General features: G+C 40.8%; 1 protein-coding gene across 1 annotated transcript in view; it reads right to left on the bottom strand.

Annotated features, from left to right (window-relative positions):
- The window catches only part of LOC127658362 (phospholipid-transporting ATPase ABCA1-like), a 191370-nt gene that overhangs the window by 114927 nt on the left and 55729 nt on the right, over window positions 1-20714 (bottom strand). The window contains exons 9-12 of the mRNA XM_052147617.1: window positions 20287-20515; window positions 11659-11798; window positions 10081-10197; window positions 3308-3505 (exon numbers count right to left, since the gene is read on the bottom strand). Of these exons, the coding sequence (XP_052003577.1) occupies window positions 3308-3505; window positions 10081-10197; window positions 11659-11798; window positions 20287-20515 (684 nt within the window). The remainder of the gene's footprint in view (window positions 1-3307; window positions 3506-10080; window positions 10198-11658; window positions 11799-20286; window positions 20516-20714) is intronic.

Raw genomic sequence — 20714 nt, 5'->3', positions numbered from 1 at the left:
GCGCTTGTTCACAGATTGGTGTTCTTCCCGAGCCGAAGACCCGCAGAGATGCGAGATTAGGTCAGTGCTTCTGTTCCTACAGGAGAGGCTGGACAGGAGGCTGTCCCCGTCCACCCTCAAGGTGTATGTTGCCGCTATCGCCGCCCACCACGATCCTGTAGACGGCAAGTCTTTGGGTAAGCACGACCTGATCCTCAGGTTCCTGAGAGGCGCCCGGAGGTTGAATCCCTCCCGGCCAGGCCTAGTTCCCTCCTGGGATCTCTCGGTAGTCTTGGCAGGACTTCAGAGACCCCCCTTCGAGCCGCTCGAATCAGTTGGACAGCTTGAATCAGTTCTCTGTCAGCGACACTTGCCTGGAGTTCGGTCCGGCAGATACGTCTGTGATCCTAAGACCTGCAACACCCAACACCTTCGCGAGGTTTTACAACCTCCGCGTTGAGTCTGTTGCATCTCGTGTTTTCTCAGGTCCGAGCCCATAGAACTCGGTAACACGTAGACCGACCGGCCGGGTGGATCGCTTGCGCCCAGCGCCCTTTTCCTGATGTCAAGGTAAAGTAGTGTGCCTTCTTCCCAGGGTGCCCCACTCCGAGTCAGGCCCCTGGTCGATTCCTCCCCAGCCCTCCGGGTCCGTGGTTCAGCGGAGGAACTCGCCGACCCAAGCCACTGCAGGTACCCTGATGGCCACCCCGTACTGGTATAGGGGCTCCACAGGTAAAATAAGAAGGCCTCCTGTTCGGACTCCCCCTGTGTGTAATTCCACGGTTCTGTCCCCTTACGAGCGGACCCCCGTGTCTCCCTTAGGCAGTTACAGCTGCCTCGGTCGCCGTGCTGTAGCAACTCCCCCCTTTCGAGGCTGGATCTACCACCGCACCATACTTTCCACACGAGCCCTAAGACGGCCGTGTGACGTGTCTACCACTTTTCCTCCCCAAGAAAAAGGGCAGGTGTAGTCTCCGCAGGGTCTGGGTAAGACCCCCTTCCCTATATGCGTGTAAGGGCCCCAGCCGTGATTGCTCTATGCGAGAAACATAGAGAGAAAAGAGGCCCAGCCAGGCTGGCCCGTTCCCATGTTGGCAAACATCGCCTTGTTCCCCTCCCAGGGTAACTAGAAGGACTCCGATGTTCTTATGGGGCATTGGGGTACGTGAAATCCCTGCCCGCCTCTGTATCGGCGGTCCACGTACAAGGTTCAGCGCATGGCAAGATTGGAATGGGTCCCCTAGTGTCGCTTCTCCGACACAACGTGGAGAGAGCGACAGAAGGGGAACGTTTGGTTACGTATGTAACCTCCGTTCCCCGAGGGAGGGAACGACACGTTGTGTCAGAGAAGCGACTCTAGGGGTCTCTCTTGAGCGCCGATATTCACCTCTGATCTTATTGAAAAGGGCCAATGGGAGTTGGCAGTCAGTATTTGCATACCCCGCCCCCGGACATACGGGTATTTAAGCGGGGCAAATACGGGAGTTCATGCAGGATTTTTCTGAGGAGCCGGAAATGGTCCGGCCACAACAGTGGCTCGGTTCAGCGACATGGCGGAGGAAAGACACAACGTGTCGTTCCCTCCCTCGGGGAACGGAGGTTACATACGTAACCAAACGTTTTTAAGCCTGAATTAAGCTCAAGAAGTGGTGATTTGGAGCTCTCATATTTCCCCATTCAGGCAGATAGGAACTGTGCTTGACTATTCAATGGGTATGCAAGCATATGTTAAGAAATGTCATCTTTTGCTGCATGCTAAAGTTCAGTGAACTCTGACTGTCAAATTTGTACAGCAAAAAAGAGGTTATTAACCAACAGATTGACCCTTTGATGTCTAGATTGAAAAATAATACAACTTGCTATTTATTGTATATATATCCATCCATCTTCAACTACTTTTCCTGGACTGGGTCGCGGTGGTAGCAAATTAAGGAAAGCAGCCCATATGTCCTTTTCCCCAGCCACAACCTCCAGCTCATCCTGGGGGATCCCAAGGTGTCCCCAGGTTAGCCAAGAGACATTACCCTCCTGCATGTTATGTGTCTTACCTAGGGCCTCGTCCAAGTTGGACATATCCTGAAAACCTCCCCAGGAAGGCGCCCATGAGGCATTCTAATCAGATGCCTGAACCACCTCAACTGTCTCCTGCCGTGAATGAGCAGCGGCTTTACTCCGAGCCTCCCTCGGATGTCAGAGCTTCACACACAATCACCTAGTGTAAGTCTTGCCACAATGTGAAGAAAGCTCATTTCGACTGTTTGTATCCAGTTTATTATTCTTTCGGTCACTACCCAAAGCTCATGACCAAAGATGAGGGTTGGAACATAGACCGACTGGTAACATGAGAGCTTTGCCTTCAGGCTCAGCTCCCTCTTCACCACCACAGTCCGGTACAGTGACGCTGCACCAATCTGGCTATCGACCTCATGCTCCATCCAACTTTCCCTCAATGGTTAACAAGACCACGAGGTACATGAACTCCTCCACATGGGAGAGCTGCTCGCTACCTACTGAAGAGGAATTATATATCAATATTCAATTTATTGTTCCTTGTTTCAAGTTACCTTCTTGTTAAATATTTGAAGTGCCCTTTAATGTGCATTTACGCAAATTAAACAATTTGTACAATGTAAAGTAATTCTGCTGGATCTGTTCTGTTACCCATGGGCGGTTGCATGCATGGTTGAGCAGGATGTTTGCACAGAAGAGATTGATAACACCAACACCAACATATTGCTTCAATTGTTAATCAAGTTCTACATTTGACAGAAGTGGTTCTGACTGAAATTATGTTTTTGTCGTGGAGTCTGCAGCCAAAGGATTTTAAGTAATTTAAGCTTTCACTCTAGTGAGACTCTAGCACCTTAGGCATTGAGCAGATGCTTTTATCGAAAGGGATTTCTGTATCATGCTCAAAACAAGCACTGCTTTGTCCTCCACGTGAAAACATGCATCATGTACATCTTTTTGCAATGCATAATTTTTCTCTGAATGTCATGATATGGCTTTAACAAAACAAACTGTGGTTCTTTTCCTGTCTGAGTGGAAGGCTCTTGGCCAGAATAAGCTATAAAGTGGACCAGACTTTATGCCAATTTAAAAAAGTCTAGCTACACAACCCATCCCCACCCTGCTGTAATGTCAGATAAAATGAAAGTAAAGGAGGAAAGACAACATGAATATGAACATGATCAGAACAGATGAAGGCTGAAAAAGGCAGAAAGAAAATAAGAGATTTTTAATATGAAACTGAATTGATCTGTTGTGCGAAGTGTCCCAGAAAGACGAGAGCAGATGGAGAAAAAAGCTGCTTATGTGGAAGACAGACCCCAAGAATCTGAATGAGCTGTTCTGCTAAGCGGCTGGTGGTGTTGAAGACGTTTCTCCAGTCGAAAGGTGGCAATCCCACTCGACGCTGGGACTCCGGACCGTTGAACAGGAAGTTGGCAATTAGCGCAGCGGATAGGCCCCTATCCACCAGCCACTGGTCCAAAACTGGTGCAATCACAGGGTTCTGCAGTAGAATCTGTAAAACACACACATACATGCAGGGTTACACATAGAGGTACAAATCTTTTTACAAAAAAATTGCTCAGGAGATTGAGATGGATTTATATGTATGTACCACATGTGAGCTCCAGTTTCCAGGTGAAATGTCCACAGAGGGGCACCAAAAGTGAGTTATAAATCTGCCAGTGGAGTAAAACTGTAATATTGAAGGGCAAACGCAATCTCCAAATAATGCTCGGCATTGATTATCTGAACGTGATTACTTCCTGGTTCAGGAGGGTTCTTACGCAATGTGCTATCAGTTGTAACACATGGAAAAGGTCAACACAATTTAAAAAATGCTAAAATGTCTGATGGGAGATGCCGCTTGTCAGTAACTCGACGCAATGGGGTGGAAGTCAGGGTATCGGTTCATTCATTAGTAACATGTCGACACACCATGTGATCATGTTGACTCAGCAACAGTGGGTGTTCCCTTTCAAAGTAGGACATCCTCTTCCATAATGACCTTCTCTCAGGGAAACATCTTATCATGCATTTTCCAGTTGAACATAATGCTCAAATGTTACTGTCCTTTACAGCATTTATTTCAACCAACATTTCCTTTACATTTTCTATATGGGTTACACTTAATTAACTGTCAAAATTGTGGTTGGTAACTTCATCTGCAAGAGTTAATAAGATATATATTATTGTACCAAGCTTGGTTGTGGTGTGAGAAATGCAGCCTAAGTCACTGACCAAAAGTCCAAGGAAATCAATTTTGAAAGGTGGCGCCAACTATTGTTGAGTGATGTGTCGATAACTGTTACCCTGAAAATGGACATGAATAGCCATAAAGTGTGTTGTGCATAAATTAATATTCAGCCCAGATATAACATTAAAATGGAAGCATACTGGCCCTAAAATGAAATTCAAGGGACATGTAGTGATTTATTCAATGATTTAGTGATTATTTTAATTATTTTATAGCTTTTTAATTATTTAACCCATTAAGCTCAGATTGTTTTTAGTTTCCTGTTTCAGTAGCATACCCAAAATGTTAAAAAAAATAAAATAAAATAACAAAGAGGGTCTTTTGTTTGGTATCATTTAAAAAAAAAAAATCAAATATTTAAAATATTATAATGATATAAATGATTATATATTAGGGGACTCTCATACTAAGAAACTGCTGAAAAATCACAAAACAATGTAATGTATTTTTCTTATTTTACATTATATATCTCTGGGTGTGAATAAGGTAACTCAGAATAACTGCATTTGTTTTGTTCCCAATAATACCAACTGTAACTGAGTAAAATGTTGTTTATATGAAAAAGCAAGAAAAAGCTATAGCATTACAAAAACTATTTATCCTAGTGTCCAAAAATATCTCCAAGTGTCCAATAGCCTCTTCAAATTAATAAAACATAGTAATTGTACACAAGAATTAATTACAATGATCCTTTCTGCCCATATTTGAATGAATTCCACCTCTGGTTGCAGCCATCTGAATACTAATATGATTGGTTTAGTATTCCCCCTGTGAGTAGGATCACTGGGGGGAATGTGTATTTGCGCAGCCCCTGGGGCCAGCTGTGTACCAGCGCATCTGTGACGAGGGGGGCTCCCGTCATTGCATACCAGTGCGGACAGTGGGTGGATTTCCGGGAAGCGAACAGGTCTACCTGTGCTTTGCCGAATTGACTCCAAATCAGCTGGATCACCCAGGGCTGGAGTCTCCACTCTCCGCTGAGCATCGCCTGCTATGACAAAGCATCTACTGTCTGCCTGTGATGTGAGTGGCCCGCAGTGACCTCAGCCACTACTGACTTCAGAGGAGGAGTTGGCGGGCGAGTTGCATCATATGAGGAGAATGTTTGCCACCTTGGTGATTTATATACTCTACTGTCGCTGTGTTGTTGGACTGGACCAACACGTGCTTGCCCCGGATCAATGACAATAGCCTCCGCAGGGCGACCAGTACAGCCAGCAACTCAAGGCAGTTGATGAGCCAACACAGTCATGGTCCTGTCCAGGAGCCAGCGGCTGCGTGCTCATTGCACATGGCACCCCAGCCCGACTTGGAGGTTTCTGTGGTGACCATGATGCGTCTGGACACTTGCTGTAGGGGAACTCTTGTCCAAGGGCTGAATAAGTGGTGGCAGAGGGGTGTAACAGCCCGCGATGTGTGCCATGCCCATCATGGGACTCGAGTCTGAAGCCTGAAGTGGTCTCATATACATCAACCCGAGCAGCATGGTCACCGCCAAGGATCCTATATGCCCCAGTAGCCTCTGAAAGTATTCCAGTGGAACCGCTGTCTTCCACCTCAATGAGTTCAGGCAGTTCAGCACTGACTGCGCACTCACTTGTGAGGCGTGCAATAATCAACACAGAGTCTAACTCCATGCTGTGAAAAGAGATGCTCTGAACCAGGGAGAGCTTGCTCTTTTCCCAGTTGACCTGAAGCCCTAGACAGCTTAGGTGCGTGAGCACCATGTCCCTGTGTGCGCACAACAACTCTCGAGAGTGTGCTAGGATCAGCCAGTCAAGGTTTTTGAGTATGCAGACGCCCACTTCCCTTAATGGGGCAAGAGCTGCCTCTGCAACCTTAGTGAAGACGTGAGGGGACAGGGACAGGCCGAAGGGGAGGACCATTTACTGATACACCGGGCCATCAAAAGCAAATCATAGGAAGGGTCTGTGTCGAGGTAAAACTGAGACGTGAAAGTACGCATCCTTCAGATCTACCGCCGTGAACCAATCTTGATGCCGGACGCACGTCAAAATGTTTCTACATCAGCATCTTGAACGTGAAGTGGATATCTCTCAGCTCCTTAGTGGATATCTCTCTCCCTGGGTCGTCCGTCTCAGGGGTGCTTAGGAGCCTTCTAGCCGAGAACTGCTGGGCAAAGTCCCCAACGGTGTCGCCGAATAAGCCAATCTGGGAGATGGCCATGTTGAGAAAGCGAAATTTGTCTTCGTCCCTCATCTCGTCCTGATTCAGCCACACAGGTGGCGCTTGGTGGCCATGAGCGGCGCCCAGAACCCAGGAACCAATCATCTAGCCATGAGGGCTCAGGGGAGGATGAAGGGTTCCAGTCTAACCCGATACTCGCAGTGGCCCGGGCAAGCATAGCTGTCTGAGTCAGCCTCAGACTGGGCTGGCAGACCCGAAGGTGGCAGCCCATTTGGCGTCTGACACCGACAGTGCGCAATGGCAAATGAGCATGCTGGGGAATGGGAGGTCTGTGGGGACCCCTAGTGTCACTACATCGACACAACGTAGAGTGAGTGACAGAAGGGGAACACAGCTTTTAACCAACACTTGTTTACATGTAACATATATTTCAAAGACATGTACATAGCTTTTGTCTGTGAGTATAGAAAATAGGCTTGTTGTATTCTACACTTTGAGAGCTTTCCAACAACATATGACACATGGCTAAATGGTCAATTTGATTAGCTTTAAAACAATACCTATTTTGAGTTGGTCAAGACTACAAATATTAATATTTAAATTTCTTGCGTGTGGGCCGATCCAAGCATAAAGGGTTAATAATGTATTTTATTGGTTTAAGTTTGAGCAACATAGCCCTCCATAGTTAACGTTTGACAAATTATAAAACTCATTAACGCATTAAGTCTGAAAAATTAGACACAAATCGGACACTTATGAGGCTCCATGGTGGTTAGGATTCTGCATTAAATGGTATGCAGCATCAGGAGTGCAGCATGTTTAATATGCTGTGTTGAGTTTAACGTCGCAATTCGAGAACCCAGCATTCTGTTCTATTCAGTTGCAAAGGGCAGTGCAGTAAGACCAGGCAAGTATGTACTGTCAATGCATCTCTCTCTCTCTCTCTCTCTCTCTCTCTCTCTCTCTCTCTCTCTCTCTCTCTCTCTCTGAGCTAGATGGCACTATTGCTCTTTAGCTCTGTATAAAAATCAAGCGCATCACTGCAAAATCCTTTGTCTCTCTGTCGTACACAGACGCGCTCACATGTTTTTGTCATAAATTACAGTCCCACCCCTCTCCTTTATTATTCCCTGTCCTAACCTGCAAGGATAAAACTGATGTCACTGCACACAAACTCAGGCACACACACATAAATAAACATAAAAACACACATAAATGCACATGAATACATAAACACACAAACACTCACGCTCATATGGCACATACACAGATTTGTTGAAGGTAATCACAATTCATATGCAAATCATTCTCCTGCCTTGAATGTGCTTGTGGATTGTGTGTGTGTCTGTTGAATGCACCATAGAAACATAATCAGTCCTGCATCTCATTGAACTAAAGCAGATAACAAAGATGAGACATTATGATGATCAAAGTCTTATTTCTGATCATTACAGCTTTATTAAAACTCTCAAAACCTGTTTAGCACATCACAGCAAAAAGGCACAAGCCCTGGAGGACTGCTCGCAGGAAACTAGCAAATGTGCACACTGGTTCCTGTGAAAAGTGTTAAAAATGTGTTTTGTGTGTAGACAGACAGACAGACAGACAGATATACAGACAAAGACAGACAAAGATAAAACCCAAAGCTTGTAAAGATTGAAAATGTAGTCAATTTATGGAATATTAAAAGAACACAGCTAATGGAGGACACAATAAAATATTTCAGCCATTTAATTTCAATTATTTAACATTTAACCCTAAAACTGAAAACTTGCCAAATAGTTTCAACGCATCATTTTATTTTGTGTGTTTATTTAGATTTTGTATGTTGCAGCGTCTATCCAAACGCACAAAAATGTATGTTTATATGTTATGTACGAATACCTACGTATAACGATGAGATCAGGCTAAATATCAAAGTTTGGACATCTTTTAAAATGAAATCCATTTTAAGAAACATACATTGATATGATATATTTTATTTATAGAAACAAAAATAATTTTATATGTTTAACGTCATCACATTTAACTGTAAAGTGTCGCAATACTTTGTCATAATTCATAACAATATATATTTTGTTATATATAATTCAAAACATAGCTTCTGTTTTGCTTGTCAAGTATGTTTGTACATTTATTCCTAATAATATATTTCTCTCAAATAAATATTTCGTTTTTTGGTAACACTTTATACTTTTTACTTGGTTAACATTTGTTACATTATTAAATGCATTAAACATCAAGAACTAACAATTAACAATAATTATGAATTATTGTTTACAGTTGGTTCATGTTAGTTCAGAATGCATTACCGTATGACGACTTGTTAACAAATGCAACGTTTGATATAAATAAAAGTATATATTGAAATTAGCATTAAATTAATAATATAATAAAATTAATTTTATTAATAATAATAATAATAATATAACATAATAAAAACAATGTATTGTAGAGAAAATTGTGATATTATAAATAAATATAATGCTGTAAAAATATTGTTTGTCGTTACACGTTCATGTTAACCAATGTTAGTGTAAACAATCAAAGGTGTTAAGATATTTTGAATGCATTAACTATGTTAACATATACATAAATTAGAAAAATGTATCAGTACAGTATATGTTGAAATTAGCATAAACCAAGATTAATAAGTGCTGTGAAAGTATTGTTCATAAAGTTAACCAATACAACCTTATTTAAAGACATACAGATATTTTGATATATCATAAAAAAAATTAAAAAAAGGGTCCAAATTCTTTATGAAGCCATTTCACATTGAAATTGTATGTTTCGTTGTCTACTCAAACATACAGAATGTTACATGTAGACTCATGAATACCAATGAGTATGAAATTATATTAGTGTAAAGGTCAAGGTGAGGGTAATGAAAAAGTCAAAGCGCAGTTCACTTCTTTTTTACACCATCCCTCCATCCACGCTCATCACCCCTTCCTCCTCTTGATTTGTCTCTCTATCTGAGCTAATTTAAAGTGACACTAAAGTAATAAAGAAAGAGAAAGAGGTAGAGAGAGGTAATGGGGTGATGGAGGGATTGTCTGAAGGAGTGCCACTGTTTAATCCCTTTCCTGCTGCTGTTGAAAATGATCCCACACTTACCCATAATTACCTTCTCTTTTCATGCACCCTATCACAGAGGATGGGCACCAAACTCTCACGCACACACACAAATGCTAGTGAGACCGAGCGTTTAAGAGCTTTCACGACAGCCTAGGTTCTCACTAGAGGTGAGTCATTCATAACAATAATGGACACTGAATTACATTCACATTGGACAATCAGCGCTGTATATCTAAACTAGTAAAGCCGTTCCTGATTAAACGGCTGATTTGAACCATTGGTATGACCTGACCCAACTGATATTTGGCACGTTAAAAGTTTGAAAGAGGTTAGCTCACATGCACTGATGCACTAAAGGAATTGTTCACCCATCAATGTGAGAACAGATACAGTAGCACCATTTAGGTTTTTGGAGCAATCAAGGTGAGTAAATAATGTAATATTGTTGATGCAAGTTAGAATATGGCTGGTGTCGATTTCTGGTCTCGTTACCCCCTCTTGTCCAACACTTCCTATCAATACTGTCAATAAAATGGGAAAAAGACCCTGAAATCAAGAGATGTGGTGTGAGTTGAGGATCCGTGATCATGGCAAGGAAGTCTCACCCTTAGTGTGTTGATCTGCGAGCTGTTGTTGAAAAATTCCCAGATCACGTCTTCATTCTGCAGCCAGGCCTCTGCCAGTTCACCCACTTTAGCCACAGCGTCAAAGGTGCGGTTGGCCTTGTGAAAGAAAATTTTCATTAAAAAAGTGTGAAGAGTACCAGGAAACATGACGAGCATGCTGCAGTGCAACCGGAGGTGTAATGTAGCTCTAAATACAAAATAACGCAACTTTAACTACAACTGTAATGTATGTCAACTGTTGAGGTGCCTAACATGCTGACTGTGATTTTGCCAAGCAGGAAGAACACCTGGTATTTTGTGGTCCTGTAACAAAACTCCAGAACATGCTACAGGCAGATTTAGAATATTCGTTCTATCAGAAAAGACTCAGGATTATTAGGATTAATAAGAACGTAGCGATACTTATATAATTTGGCGTGAGCCATAGTCCTACAGTTCAGTGCTCTGATACTTGCTTGAACTGTCAGATCCTGCCAGAAGCAGTGACAGAAGCAAAAGGGAGCAGAGCTTACCCCCACCCAGGAAGGGACCTAAACTGGTGCTGCTGGGGTGGAGGAGGGTGAAAACAATGTAAGTAAGCCAACTATGAGAAACACCTGAGTGGCCTTATAAAGCAGAGGCTGTGTTGTGATTGGATGAGATGCCTGATAGAATGAATCCCAAGATCTTCCTGCTAGAATTACACTTACATGCAGGAAATGATGGGGCGAACTGGGGGGCAATGACAGAGGGAGGTGGATGGTGTGTGTGTGTATTAAACCAGGTTAGGGTTAGCGTAATGACGATAAAATGTACTTTGGTTTACTTGCACTTGGGGGGACACAGGGATAAGGCGGCAAAGCCCAAGCAAAGATACAGACTCCCACCCCTTGAGTCACGAGTTTGAATTCAGGGTGTGCTGAGTGACTCCAGCCATGCTAGAAACGTAATATCTGCTTTTACCTTAGAAAGTTCTCAAAAAAAGAAAAGGGACTAAATCACACAATTGAAAAAAATGAATTCAACCAAACAAACATAGTCCTATGCCCAACCCTAACCATTATCTACCTATTAACCCCAGCTCTAACCCTAATAATAAAACCTGATTGGTTGGTAGGAATGGTGTTTCAGGACGACAAAGTATTTTGATCCAAAAACATGTCATACTTAGCGCAATCATGGCCCCCCTTTATCCTACACCTCTGCCTGAACTCGACATCCTCCGGTGGATGATCTTTCACTGTGTCTGCAGCTCATGAAGACGAAACAGACTGATCCTGATCAAGCCAACATTTACTGACAGTGCACGGATGCAGTCGAGCTCATGTTACAGATCTCCAGTCTTTGAGCCGAAAACATGAAACTTTGACATGTTTTTAACATTTAATTTGACACAATCAAAGGCTGTGTGGAAGTGTGGGCTGATATTGGGCTGTTCATACACACACACAGGCACAAACACACTTGTATTACACTGCGTCATTTTGTAGACATTCATCATGGCACATATTTCTCTATTAAAAAGGATAAATAATCTTCATGTTAAAGTGCATTCATTTCCTACTAGCTTGTGTGTACCTCTGTAACAATACTCCGTGTAACATTTGTATCAGGCGTGTAGAGGATTTTTCCTTGCAGGAAGGGTTTGAAAGTTCTCCAGAACAGACGCAAGCTGGATGAACTTTCCAATGTGTCTGTCAAATTTTTACAGTATTCACCTGCAAAGACAGTAAAGTATTGGTTATACAAAAAGCAATGGAAGGGCAGTTTCAGACTAAGACTTAAGCACAGATTCAAACTAGAGGTGTCTTTGCACAGCAAAAGCAGCACAGAAATCACATCTTCAGTGATATTTATACCACAAGAGGGTGCATTTACTGTTTACAGACTGATTAATACTACAGCACAATGGCATAAATGCACAGAAATTACAAATGTAGAAATATGAATTTTAAATGAATGTGTACATATTGAACATGAGGTTTAGGGTTGGGGTTAGGGTTCATAAAAATGTATTCCTGTAGACTGTATTACATCATTCACAATAAAAATTGTGGAAATGTCCACAATAAAAATCTTGTGGACATTTCACCAGGAAACTGGTCAACAGCACTTCCAGCTTCAGCCACTGGGGGCAGTGATTTAAATTTCGGTAAGCAGAGACCGATTTCAGAAGTGTTTCATTCTGTGTCTCGTAAACGACAAGGAACACACACTACATGACACACTCACTCCAAGTAACACCCCCTTGGATCACAAAGCAATTCTATTGAGCAAAACAGTGTGGCCCAAAATGTCTATAGATGAATTGATTTTCAACAATAACTTAGAAAACATTTAAAAGACAGTTGGTATATGCTTCCACTGAGGCCATCCGTCTGTGTTATTTCAACGTCATTGTTTAAAAATTGTGTTTGATAGCTGGTGTACAACTACAATCCATGGTCCAGCAGAGAAAGCTTCACCAATCAGAGAACCGTGCCCAACCGCACCCACAAAAAGAGACTTGGAGCGTGTGACAGGGCGGAGGGCGGGGCCGGGTCGTGATTATACACCCGGTCCCTTTATCCCTTTCGGAGGCTTAATTAGCCTGATAAGGGACTGGGTGTGTATAATCACGACCCGGCCCCACCCTCCGCCCTGTCACAGAGCGACTGCTAACTCCCACGAAGCACTGTGAATGACATAATCGAGTCTGTGTCTAGTCACACTTAAACTACTTATCTTTTAGTACATATCAAAATATTTTGCAATAAACGTAAAATATATTGTTCCTTTAATTATGATCATCAACCTAAAATCAATAGTTGTATATATTCTTATCGTTTGTTATTTAATGACATATTTCGCAATGCTTCATGGGATAGTAGTCTGTACCCTCATGAAAGATGGTAAGTACACTGTGTTGTACCTTTGTCTTTTTATCAGATTTTAAATACTTTTTTGCACCTCGGAGCTGGTTGTTTTGGATCATGGTGCACCATTTTATGAAAAGTCAATGGGAAAAATGAATGGAGAAAATACTTCCGTACCCACCACGACTGAAAAAGTTGGTGGGCACTGTTGCGCTCTGTTGAAAGAACTTAAAATCCTGTGTAATCGGTGAATGATTCATGTTGTCTCAACTCAAATGTAAATATGATTATGTCACATATCATTTTATTAAACCGAAGATATAAATGGTGGAATTAAAAAAACATTTGTTCTTTTTTCTCCAGTTAACTCACAAGCTATCTGGTTAGCCTGTTAGCTTAGCATACAGCTATCCAATTAGCCCTCTAGTGACACAATGGTACAGCTTTTCTCCTCTTTCATTTTCATCACAATTCTCCTCATTGTCGCCACCTAGTGATACAGCGGTATGGTTGTATTAATTATAACTTTTAAGTTGCAGAATATTTAATCATTTTACAAACTTTTCATTTATTAATCTTTGTGGTTAGGGATAGGGGTAGGTGTAGGGCTTCTGCGGGACTGCAAATTAACACAACAAACACAATGTATGAATGTGACATCCAACCACTACAAGACTTCAGCATTTTGCTTCTTTTTTTTTTAAGGGAGCGCAACTTGTATTGGCATGCCTTGTTGTAGTCCTACAGTACCAGAAAGAATCTTCATCCATTTTAAACCTCCTATCAATTGTTTCAATGCAGCATCAGAACTACCAGAACAAGCTGAGGAGTGTCTGATCGGGCATCAAAGCAGCCTTAACTTGGCTTTCGTAAAGACACCTTAAGATTCAAATTAAAGGCCGCAAAAGCAATCATATGTCCTCAGGAGACTTGGAATACGAAAGAGCAAAAATTGAACGTTTTATGGTGCTTTTGTCCTTAAAGCAGCTTGACAGATTTTAAACTATGAAATTTTACTGTATGGTGAAAGATTTCCTGAAATTGTCCTTTTGTATTCCACAGAAAAAAAAGTCTCATTTCTGTTCTTTTTCAAAGTTTTTTTTTTTTTTTTTTGAGCCTGTTCATTTTTGAAAATCGTACAGACTTCTGGATTGATTTATTTATGACCACAATTTTTGTTCTTTTCAAGCATGCTATTTGACGAGTTTTGCCACGGCAAGCACCACTCACATTTTCTTCAGGAAATGTACCTATCTAGTTTTTCAATGCAACACTCCTTCAGAAAAGCCTTAATTTCAGTGCGACTCAAACTCTTGAAATAAATGCAAAAAAAACTTAATGCATTTCAGTATGACAAATCACCAGCTTCACTCTCCTGCACAACAATCCTGAGCGTTGCCAAGCACAGACTCAATCACTGGCAAATGACTGAAAGCAAATCAGATTTTCTCAACGCTTTATGTTGTTACATTAGCACGAGCATCAGCACAAACACTAGACTAGAACAAACCCCCCCGATACAATTAAACAATCTAAAACATACATCACAGACTTACGTTGTTAATTAATGCCTCAACTGTGCAAGCTGGATTCAAAACTGGTACTTTAAAATACAGTGGTCAATGTATGATTTCAGGGCAATATTTGGAATGACTTTTGAGCAGCCGGTGTCAAGGTGATTTTTTTGTGGACAAAAGACATCAGTACCGCTCAAGTTCAAACAGGTGTCCTAGCAACCACAGTTGTAATTCATAATGATGGAAATGTTCCATTTACATTTGAAAACCAGTATCCAAATACTGTAATCTTAACTTCTTTTTTGTGAACTGCTTTTCTATGCTTTAACAAACTTCCTCTAAAGTAAATGCCGCTTGTTCCGATATTTTTTTAGCTAATGCAGTGACATTCATACATTTTTAAATGTGCCTTAAGTGTCGAAATACTTTGCCACTGAATGATTACCATAGTCATGTTCCATTTTATTATGTATTACTCCAAGGTGCTTCAAAGTATACTTTGATAATACCAGGGTACATGTCCAAAAACATGTCCCGTTTCATCTAGAGGTGGCAGTATGTATGTGTGTCTATATATATATATATATATATATATTAGAGTTGTCAGGATTAAAGCGTTAACACATGCAATCAATTTAAAAAGTAAATATTCTTTCTTAATCGCGATTAACGATTTTTGGGAAAATCCAGTGAATAACTTCATCTATATATATATACCAGTATATATACACATACATGCAGTGCAATCAGAAAGTATTCAGACCCCTTTTCATGTTATGTTGCAGCCTTAAGCTAAAATGCTTTTAATAATTTTTTGGTAAATTATTAGCCTCAAGACTTTCTGGGTATGATGTGACAAGCTTTGCACACCTGAATTTGTGGATTTTATGCCATTCTTATCTGCAGATCCTCTCAAGCTCTGTCAGGTTGGACGGGGATCGTCAGAGGACAGCCATTTTCAGGTCTCTACAAAGATGTTCGATTGGGTTCAAGTCCGGGCTCTGGCTGGGCCACACAAGGACATTTACAGAGTTGTCCCTAAGCCACTCTTGTCTTGTCTTGGCTGTGTTATTAGGTTCATTGTCCTGTTGGAAGGTGAGCCTTTGGCCCATTCTGAGGTCCTGAGCACTCTGGAAGATGTTTTCATTAAGGATATCTCTGTATTCTGCTGTGTTCAGCTTTACTTCAACCCTGACCAGCCCCCCAGTCCCTGCCATTGAAAAACACCCCCACAGCATAATGCTACCACCACCATGCTTCACCGTTGTGATGGTAGTATGCAGTTGATGATTGGTGCCTGGTTTCCTCCAGACATGATGCTTGGACCTGAGGCCAAACTGTTCAGTCTTCATTTCATTAGACCAGATAATCTTGTTTCTCACAGTCTGAGAGTCCTTTGGGTGCTCCTTTATGTGTCTTGCACTGAGGAGAGGCTTCCGTCTGGACACTCTGTCATAAAGCCCATATCGGTGGAGTGTTGCGGTGATGGTTGACCTTCTGCAAGTTTCTCCAATCTCCACACTTGATCTCTGGAGCTCAACCAGAGTGATCATCTGGTTCATAGTCACCTCTCTTACCAAGGCCCTTCTCCCACGATTGCTCAGTTTCGCTGGGCGGCTAGCTCTAGGAAGATAGCTGGTTCTTCCATTTCTGGCTGTCCCCCTCCACCTTGAAGGTCTATTTAGCCGCTATGTCGGCTCACCACAATGCAGTGGATGACAAATGGCCCCAGCCACTCTATATGAGAAACATAGAGAGAGAAAAGGTGCGGCTGGCACAGCCTGCTCCCATGCTTGGCAAGTCGCTTGCTCCCCTTCTTTCGGGTATGCCGGGAACCTAAAAAGTTTATGACGTTTTTATGGGGTGCTGGGGAAGGGTACGTGCAGTCTGCATCAGCAGTTCACAAACATGGTTCAGCACATGGTGTGACTGAATAGGTGTCGCTTCATTCGACACAACGAATGAACATCTAGGTTACTATTGTAACCCCGGTTCCCTGATGGATGGAACGAGACATTGTGTCCCCCCCAGCCACGACACTGTACCAAGCCACTGTAATGGCCGAACCTTATTCTCGGATTCTTCAGATGCACGATTCCCTCCTTTTATACCCATATGTCCGGGGGAGGGACATGCAAATTCTGTCTGCCAATTTCTCATTGGCCTTTTCTCAAGTTCAGAGGTAACCGAGGACTTCATGAAGGACCCCCAGTGTCGCTTCTTTCGATGTGTCGAAAGGGTGTTCCTCCATCAGGGAATGGGGGTTACAATAGTAACCTAGACATTTTATTAAATTTTTTTCAAAAGACCTAAATAAATAAATTTTTACAAGAAAATAAATATATGTAGAGTCAAATTGCAGCACTTTCAAAATGTGCAATTAATCATGATTAAATACAATAAATGTATGCGATTAATCCTGATTCTATTTTTTTTATCTGACAGCAATGATATACACACACTGAGAACTTTATAAGGAACACTATGGTCCTATTAAAATAACTGACGTGATCTTCTGCTATTGTAGCCCATCCACCTCAAGGTTTGACATGTAGTGCATTGTGAGATGCTATTCTGCGAACTACGATTGTACAGAGAGGTTATCTGCGTTAACATTGCATTTCTGTCAGCTCAAACCAGTCTGGTCATTCTCTGTTGACCTTTCTCATCAACAAGACATTTCCATCCACAGAACTGCTGTTCACTGGATGTTTTTTTGTTTTTGGCACCATTCGGAGTAAATTCCAGAGACTGTTGTATGTGAAAATCCCAGGAGATCAGCAGTTACAGAAATACTCAAACCAGCCCATCTGGCACCAACAATCATGCCATGGTCCAAATCACTGAGATCACATTTTTCCCCATTCTGATGTTTGATGTGAAGAATAACTGAAGCTACTGACCCGTATCTGCATGATTTTATGCACTGCTATCACATTATTGGCTTATTAGATAATCACATGTATAAGAAGGTGTACAGGTGTTACTAATAAAGTATATATCAATATCAGGGTCCAAGCACTTTGAAAAAGTGGAAGAAATTATCAAAATTGGCTAATTTGTTAGAACAGATCAGTCAATGCAAAGTAATTTCACTACTTACTTTTGTTACTTATTTGCTCTAGTAACTTTGTAGGTATGGGGTTTGCAGACTAGGATTACAAGGATTACCAAAAAATAATGTATATCTCAGATTACATTTCCGTCCTCCCATTTGAGTTTTCCGAAAAACCTACTTTATTAAACTCCTACTAAAAAAATTAGAAGATATAAGCCAACGATTATTTTTTTGGCTTTGGCCCACGTTCACTTATCAATCTTCTAAATTATTTGACAAACCAAAATTATTGGTCTGTTCACCAAACAAGAATACCGTATGGCTTCAGAAGACTTGGAATGCGAGTTGTATAGACTACGTTTCGAATACTTTTATGAAACTTTCATGTTTTTTTCCTTTCTAGACTTTGGCTTTTGAATTTGTGGTTGATCTATCTCTTTAAATTCCTTATGATATACAATATAGACACAATAACACACAATTTGTCCTACAAAATGCAACAGATTCCTCTCTCAACAATGAAACTCATGTACAATCCGAGACAAAGAATTTAGAGAGAAAGCACAATCCCATTAGTATGCGCCAACAAAACAGAAAAGAGCCAAATGGAACATGCTTTTTATGATCTGTGGTGTCAGAACAACAGAAACCCGCTGCAGGCCCAGTGCTTAGGGAGAAACAGTCAATCCTATTTACTGGAGTTTCAAAGAGAAGGTAATTAACGGATCGCCCCAACAGAGTCACTAATTAACTCGGTACTCATGATATTCACCAGCATAGAAGCACTCTGAACAAACACATGAGCGCTGAGACACTGTAAACAAACAAACCACATCACGTCTGCAATATCAACAGCCTGTGCCGATTTGAGTCTCACCTTTCTTCTGAGCGAATGTGTCAGACTGAAATGTCATGAACAGAGGATGTAAAGCATATAATATTATCAAATATTATAATAATAGTGATATTAGCATTAGCAATTTTATTTTAAGCACACAGAAAAAGTGGTACCTTGCAACTGTTACTTTATGGTATTCGTAATTTTTGACCCAATTTTTTTTTTCTCATTTAATAGAAATTATTTGCTTTATCTGAGCAGTACAAAACTTTGTGACATAAAAAAGCCACACCTTTGGTATTCATGGTCAAATGAATGGGAAATATTTTTTCTAAGACAATGATCAATAAATCAGTGAAAATACAGAGAGAATCAAAACAGACTGAAATTACAGGGTGAGACTCTAAAACATCCTCAGTGCAAAACATACACACCCACTCAAACACCCACTTATACACACACAAGAATGAATTGTTGAGACTATAACATTTCTCAAAAAACAAAACAAATTAGTCACTATGCAGAACACATGCGCACACACAAAGATCCCCCATTTAGCCTTAAAAGACTGTAGGGGCAAGTGCTGTTAGCGAGCACCTATGCACACACACACACACACACACACACACGTTGGTGCAGCTATCATTATGAGGACTCTCCATAGACATAATGATTTTTATACTGTATGAACTAAGATTATATCCCCTAACCCTCAAAAAAAAAACTTTCTGCATTTTTACATTTTCAAGAAAACATTGTTTTTATTAGCTATTTAAATTATGGGGACCCTAGAAATGTCCTCATAAACCACATTTATAGCATAATACCCTTGTAATTACCAGTTTGTAACCTAAAAATAAGTCCCAATAAACTATTTAAACCTGCCCAAACTGACACACACACACACGTTTCCAAAATAAATTTTTACTGTAGAAAGTTTGAAATCGCAAAATGTTTACTTTGATTTTTCTGTTTTATATTCTAAAATAATTTTCTGAATTTTGCAGTTAATTTCTGTTTCTTGATGTTCGTTTTCTTATGCATTTACTTTTAGTTATTAAACTTTTATGTTTGAAATAAATTATTGGTAGAAAAATGCTAATTCTGTGTCTTTTTGTAACCCCTTTGTCAGGTTTGATTGCAAGCATCATGACATTAACTGCAAAAACTGACACTTCACATACATTTTAAAATGCAAAACTGTTCATGATAATGTCTAAATATATATGCATATCTTGTGATAAAATACAAAATTAGGATACAACAAACCATCAAACTACATAGTATGTGGCTACAGCCGTGTATTGCTATTACAGGCATGACATGGTTTTCATGTCATGTTATTTACATTTTGTTCACTAGATGGAAGCACTCTGCCTACAATTTATGTCACATTCTCATATTTATTTTCATTGTATTTATTTGTTATTTTTTTGGAATTAGCTTATTTGTATATGCAAATTAATGGTGGAATTTAGAAATATACACATAAATAAGATAAAACTAGCATAGAATCCCAAATTAAATGTATAATTTTATTGTTATTTTATTTCTTCTACAGGGAAGAAGAAATGGTATCATTATCACCATCACAGATAAATGACCGTGAAAACCAAAGGGAGGTGCCATTTTTCAATACCAGTAGAGAGTAAGGAGCTACTTTCACTCAGGACCTATTTCATTCTATATATATATATATATATATATATATATATATATATATATATATATATATATTTATAAATAAATGCCATTTCTAGAGACCAGAATATCACCGAGGTGGGAACCACTGAGCAACCACCCCGAACATCCTAGCATTGTGCTAACATTAGCAACTGCATAGCAAAGCCCTGGAAACTACCGACAACATTTGCACAGCCAGGCAAGCAACACTCCGATTTTATTCAGAAAATGTACTGATTGAGAATCAGCTCTTACTGGTGTTTTTGTTGCTTGTGTTTGTGTCTTCCATCACAGCTGTTGCAGCACGTGTGTTCTGTTGTTCTGGGACTGTTGACGCTGTTCGGACGGTGGCGCTCCTCGTGTTATTGGATGTTGAGTTAAAGACTGTCCCACACATCAGCATACTGAGACTTCCAAGTGGATCCGATCCAAAGTCTAAAGTGTTTGCAACATTCAACATCGCTGACGTCTGGAAATTAGACATCTGGGTGGAGAAAAAACATAACCATAACATCCCCTTACAAAAATCGAGGGTTCTTTGCAAATTTGGTGCAAACTTGTGGCAAATTCGCCACTTATAATTTTCACATGCAAATGAGCTTTGTGGCAAACTAGTGGCAAATTGTCCATTGTTGCCAAAGGTTTGCCGGAGGTCCACCACTACTGGCAAAAAGTACTGCTGG

Source organism: Xyrauchen texanus, chromosome 2 (genome assembly GCF_025860055.1).
Source record: "Xyrauchen texanus isolate HMW12.3.18 chromosome 2, RBS_HiC_50CHRs, whole genome shotgun sequence".
Classification (NCBI taxonomy): domain Eukaryota; kingdom Metazoa; phylum Chordata; class Actinopteri; order Cypriniformes; family Catostomidae; genus Xyrauchen; species Xyrauchen texanus.
The sequence above is the reverse complement of the archived record's forward strand: the minus strand, read 5'-3'. Positions and strand labels throughout refer to the sequence as shown.